The sequence below is a fragment of the Bactrocera neohumeralis genome, unplaced genomic scaffold, assembly GCF_024586455.1.
Source record: "Bactrocera neohumeralis isolate Rockhampton unplaced genomic scaffold, APGP_CSIRO_Bneo_wtdbg2-racon-allhic-juicebox.fasta_v2 ctg5816, whole genome shotgun sequence".
Taxonomy (NCBI): Eukaryota; Metazoa; Arthropoda; class Insecta; order Diptera; family Tephritidae; genus Bactrocera; species Bactrocera neohumeralis.
The window spans coordinates 1,517-7,052 of NW_026092719.1; the positions used below are offsets into that span (position 1 = coordinate 1,517).

General features: G+C 64.8%; 1 protein-coding gene across 1 annotated transcript; it reads right to left on the minus strand.

Annotated features, from left to right (window-relative positions):
* Positions 1–1,244: 1,244 nt before the first annotated feature.
* On the minus strand, positions 1,245–5,487 carry LOC126767363 (uncharacterized; the record flags this gene model as incomplete). The annotated part of the gene is made up of 7 exons (XM_050484895.1): positions 1,245–1,776; positions 1,889–2,066; positions 2,194–2,917; positions 3,007–3,481; positions 3,665–4,564; positions 4,645–4,982; positions 5,245–5,487. Coding segments are annotated over 7 exons (3,390 nt in total), but the record flags the coding sequence as incomplete, so codon positions are not given.
* Positions 5,488–5,536: the final 49 nt, after the last annotated feature.

Below are 5,536 nucleotides of genomic sequence, written 5' to 3' on the forward strand. Positions count from 1 at the left end.
TTAAAAAAGAAGGAAGTCGATGCTTTCACTGAGGGAGAGAGGCCAGCGCTCGTTGCTTTGCGATGAGGTCTGTCAGCGCGGGCAGCTCGCGCGGCGGCAGGCCGAGAACTCTTCGGCGAGCCGCCTCCACCTGCCGCGCTCGCTGCAGCTCTTCCTCCACGGCCGCCTTGGCCTCGGGCGTGAAAACGGCGGAGGTCACGGTGGCAACGGTGGGCGGCAGGGAGGACGAGGCAGCGGAGAAGGGAGGATGCCGCGGGCGCCGCCGCGAACTGCTGGTGCCGGTACACGTGGAAGAGGTCTCCTTCAATGACATGATGAACTGGCACGGTCCCCGCCGTGGACGTCAAGTGCCCCCGCAAGTGGGACGACAGCGCACCAGACGGCGAGGCCACCAACGTACGCATGTGCCTCGCAAGGAGAGGCTGGGCGTAGGCCGCCAGCGCCGCGTCGGCCTCGGACACAAAAGGCACGTAGGCACCCACCGCGCCAAGGGCGGTGCTGTAGACCACCATTTCAATTGCGAGAGAAGGGTCGGTGCCGTTGCTCGGGTCGTAGAACTGTTTTTGTAAGGAAGTGACCACCTGCCCCGTCGCGTGGCTCGCGACCTCCTCGAGAAATTGCTCCTTCGCGATGAACTCCTCGGCCTCGGACAGCTGTGCATCGCGCATGTCGCTGACGGGGAGAGAGAAGCCGTTCCGGTTGTCCATGGGCACGCGAAGAAAGGTCACGTTGCCGAACTTGTCCGCCACCGCCGCGGTGCGTCCATCGCGGAGGACGACCAGCGACGCTGTCAAGTGCCGTGGGATCGCGTCTCGCGCGACGACCATGAGGAAGGACGCGTGCTGCCGTTGCTGCCGCTGCTGCCGCTGCTGCCCGCGCCGGACTGCAGACTCGCGACGAGGACAGAGTGGCTGGCGGTGGCGCAGAAGATCAGCAGACGGTTCTTCCGCGCCCGCCGCGGCGCGTCGCGGTCGTTGTAGGGGATGTGGTAAAGGTCGGAGAGAGAGTTGCTGCTCGTGTTGGTCGTCGCACTGCCGGGCGGCGGCGGCACCCACGCGGTTTGGATCGCCAGAATGCGCGAAGGCACGTTGGCCAGGTGCCGCTTGCGCAGGAACTGGTGCTGTCCCCAACGTAGATGCGCAGGCCGTGCTCCTCGCCGAGCCCGACAAAGAGGAGCCCAACATCCTCGCAAATGTGGACGGCGGAGGGGTAGTCGGCGGGGTAGGGAAGGCCGGTTTTGGGGTTCACGTCTGAGCGGATGAAGGTGCGGTGGAGGGCCTCGATGCGCAGCGCCGGCTTCCCACCCAACAGCTGCTGCTGCGGCTGGTGTTGCTGTTGCGGTTGCTGCCGGGTAAAGTGGAAGGCGCAGAGCCAGCCCTGCGACCAGCCGGCGCCGCCCCACAGCCCGCGCCGTGGGAATACTGCGAGGCCGCCCCCACCACCATCACCGGCTCGCGGCCAAAGTCCTCGACGAAGCTGCCAATCGCGCCGCAGAGCACCGCCTCTCCCTCCGTGAAAAAGTAACGGGGAAACATGCGATTGCTTTCCTCGTGGTACAGCTGCAGCGTACTATTGTAGAAGTCTGCATGGCCCAGAGCGCGTTGCGGGGCATCCAGCGAGATGGGTCCGCTCTGCGGCGCCGCCGCCGCCCCAGCTTCATCTGCTCCTGTCGCTCCGCCCGCATCCGCTTGATATCCGTGATACTGTACCCTCGATGCTCCGTGGACAAGAGGATAAAGTAGGCGGGGTCCGTCGTGTGCTGCAGGATGCGGCGGCCTGCGAGTGGGAGGCGGCGCGGGTGAAGCTGTACTCCAACGACGACGCCCCTGAGCCACTCTTCTGCGCGGAGAACAGTGTCAGCTCGCTTCCTTGCACCGCGACCACACACTCATCGCGCAGGCCCGCACCACCGCCGGTGCCGCTCCCGGTGGTGCCGCTGCTTGCGGAGGCCGCCGTGATGAAGGTCAACGACGCTCCGTTCTGCCTTTCCTCCTCTTCGTCAACGTCATTCTCCTCCCCGACCCTTTCGCCTTCCTCCGCCTCCTCTTCTTCCTTTTCTTTTTTCACTGCAGCGGCGGCGGGGGCCGGCGTGGTCGGAGGAAGGAAGGAGAGGCGTGAGAAAGTAGGCAAAGGAGTGCTGCTTGCTGGGGAAGCGCCACGGCACTGTCTTTGCCACGCCATCCCGCACCTCACACCGCCAGGCGTGGGCGCCAGACTGGATGTAGCAGACGCTCTGGCCATCGCCGCTGATCATCCTGCATGGAGCCACGCCGCAGGTCAGCTCCTCCCGATCCATCACCTTCGCCGTAACTGGGTCGAGTTCGCAGCGGGTGAGCATGCCGTTCATGTGACCGATAAAGCAAAAGAGACGTTTGCCGCGCTGCTGCTGGCGTTGTTGCACGGACCCACCGCCCCCCGACCCCTTCGCGCCAGATTTGCCGCTCCCGTCCTGGGCATAGGCGGTACTTCCACCGCCCAGGTAGGTCAGCAGGACGGACGCAATCGCGCCGCTGTTGCTGCGGGTAACGCCACCGTCTTCGCCAGTCACCACAATTTCCTCGCTGCCGCCGCTGCTGCCGACGTCTTGGCAGTTGATCTTGTCGATTTGCTCGCGGAGGTTACGCGGGTTCAGGAGATAGACTTCCTGCGACATGGTGGCGATCGCCGCCAGCTCCAGCTCGTCCCCCATCGCCGCGGCCTGCGAAGCGGCAGACGAGGAGGAGGCGTGACGGTGGCGGCCGCCAGCGCCTCCGAAGAGGAAGGCGTTGAACTGCGCGTTTGTCGAGGATCCCGTGAGCGACTCCGCCGACGGCTGCAGTAACGACACGGCCGGCGAGGTAGGAAACGTTGGCAAGTCCTCAATCTTCTCCAGCTGCGTGCCGGTGAGACCGAAGGAGAAGCTAGCGAGGCCGCCGCCCTGTGCGAAAGCAAGAAGGACGGTGGTGGGGTGGCAGCTGCCGCGATGATCATCTTGCCGTGTCGGTGCGTCCACGTCGTGGACTGCACGTACGCCGCGTGCGACGCTGTCGACGACGCAGGCGCCGCGTCCCCACGCCGTTCGCGCTCCCGGTCCTCCTTGGGGGTGGGCGGCAAAACGTAAATGGCCTTCGGCGTCACCTGCACGTAGCCGACGCCGTACTTCAGCGTCGCCGCCGCCAGCGTGCGCTCGGCTGTGGTGAAGCCCGTCCACCAATCTGGCTCCATCGTGCGGCTCACGTGGTAGGACGCCGTCGTGCCCTTCGCCGTCGTAATCAATAGCGTATCCGTCCAGAGGGCATTGACTCGGTTGCTGGAGGTGGTCAGGAGCTTCTGCAGGACCTTCATCCGCGCCGTCTTCCCTGCCGCCACCACCGGAGAGGACGCGTTTTCGCCTCCGTTAGCGCCATTAGCCCCGAGGAGCGAGCTCGCGGAGGCGGCGTCCATCAGCGCCTGTGCATGCGCCACGGTGGACTCCAACTCTTGCACCAGCCGCTGCAACGCACTCGCGGAGAGGAGGCGAAGACGGTTTCACTAACAAAAGGCAACGCAAAGCGACTTTCGCGGCGGGTGGCGTAGCCGAAACGGGCGTTCAATAGCACGCTGCCAGAGCCTCGCCCCGCCACCAAATTGAACTGCATCTGCGGCTGCGACGAGGCGGTTGCGGAGACCGCCGTTCCCGCTGCACCTGCTGCGGCTGCCGACATCGAGGAACCGTCCGTGTTCGCGCGTGGCGGTGCCGGCGCGGAGGCCGGCGCAGCACCACCCGCCGTTGCGGCGGCCGTCGGGATCGAAGAAGTGAAGGAGACCACAGGGAGGAGTGTTTGGATAGGTCTGCACGAGCGCCAGGTGCTTCAGCGACAGGTGGGGCTGGTAAATCGCGATCACACGCGTGATTGTCTGCGTTGGGGGCGCTGCTGCCTTGGCGGCGGAAGCCGACGGTAGTTGTGGCTGTTGCTGTTGCAGCAACGCGACAAGCTTGCCGGTCGCTTTTGGCTTCCGGTCATCAACGTCGTGCGCGTCTTCCTTCTTGACGTTCTGCGCGTGAGAGTCGCCGGCCTCCTCTTTGAGCTTGCCGTTCGTGTCGTTGTCGTCGTCCTCCTCGCGCTGTCTTTTTGCATTGGCCGCGGGGAGCTCGCGGACTCGCTTCACGCGCTTGACAATGTACTCGTTCTCTTTTGTGTAACCGTCCCGGATGATCTTGTAGAGGCCGTGGAAGGGTCCGGTTTCAGCGGCCGCAAGCAGGAAGCCGCGCGGGAAAAGCGACAGGTCCGAGGCGGGCGCGATGGTGTCAAAGTAGTGGACCGCCAGCGGGTTCACCACAGGGGGAGGAGGGGCTGCCGTGCCCAACGCCTGCTGCTGTTGCTGCTGGATGCGGGCAGCTTTGAGCGCGTCGTAGGCCTGTTGGACGCTCACACGCGACAGGAACACACGGAAGAGATCCCCTTGCTCATCTTGGAGAAGCATGAAGAAGTCCTTTCGAACGCACGTGACGGTGTCGGCAATGATTGAGGGGTCGTAGAGCGTCTCAGTGAAGGCCGCACGGCGGGGAAGAGGGCGGAGCACTTGAAAATCCCCGTTGCGGGGGCTGCTGGGGTACCCGTACCGTCATTATTATTATTATTATTGTTACTGTTGCCAAAGAAGGCAGAAGGAGAGAGGTCGTACCAAATCACGTCCGAATCCGTGCAGACAAGAACGCCGCCGGGGCCAAAAGGAGCGGCGGGGATCGGCACCAGTCGGTGTGCCGTCGCCGGGAGCCGGACGAGATGGGTCCGCTGCACCTGCTGCAGGCTGGGGACGTAGGCGTAGACCACAAGGTACTTGCCCTCCTTTGCCGCCTTTGCATCTCCCTGCTTGCTTGCTGCCGCGGTGGCAGAGGGCGGCGACCCCGCCTCGGTCTTTAGTGGCGCATCATCATGCGCCTCCACCGTTTCTTGCTCAAGCACCGCGAACACGCTGGTGTCAACGAAGCCGTCGAGCGCGCAGGCGGAGAAGATGACGGTCTGTCGGTGGGACTTCAATAGGGCTTCCCAAGGTGATGACACCACGCGGGGCTTGCATCTTCTTCACCCGTCGCGCGAGCTGACGACCGAGCAGTGTTTCGTCCTGGCTGGTCTTTGCCAGCGCGCTCTTTGCACGTTGATTGCTACCGGCATGCTCCCCGTCTTCGATTTCTCCCCCTCCTCATCCTCGTCGCTGCCGCCGCGGCCCGCGGTGGTGCTCCCCGCCCCTAGCCACGCGAGCGCCGTCGCCCCCTCCACCCACTGCCGAAGATGACGAAGAAGAGGAGGCGGCGGCGGCGACGCCAAAGTCGGTCCGGCGAACCGGCAAGACCACTTTGTTGCGCATCAGCGAGGTGATCAGAATCGCACCGCCGTTGGGATCCACCGCCACGCGCGCGCCGGGGCAGGTGAGGCGTGCGCCGCTCCTACCAACGCACACCTCACTCACCTTGACAAAGCGTCCACGCAGCGACGGCGCGACAAACGTCTGTGCATTCGCGCCACGCTCGGAGGAAGAAAGCAGCGAGGTGCGGGTGGGCACCGGCACTTCGTCC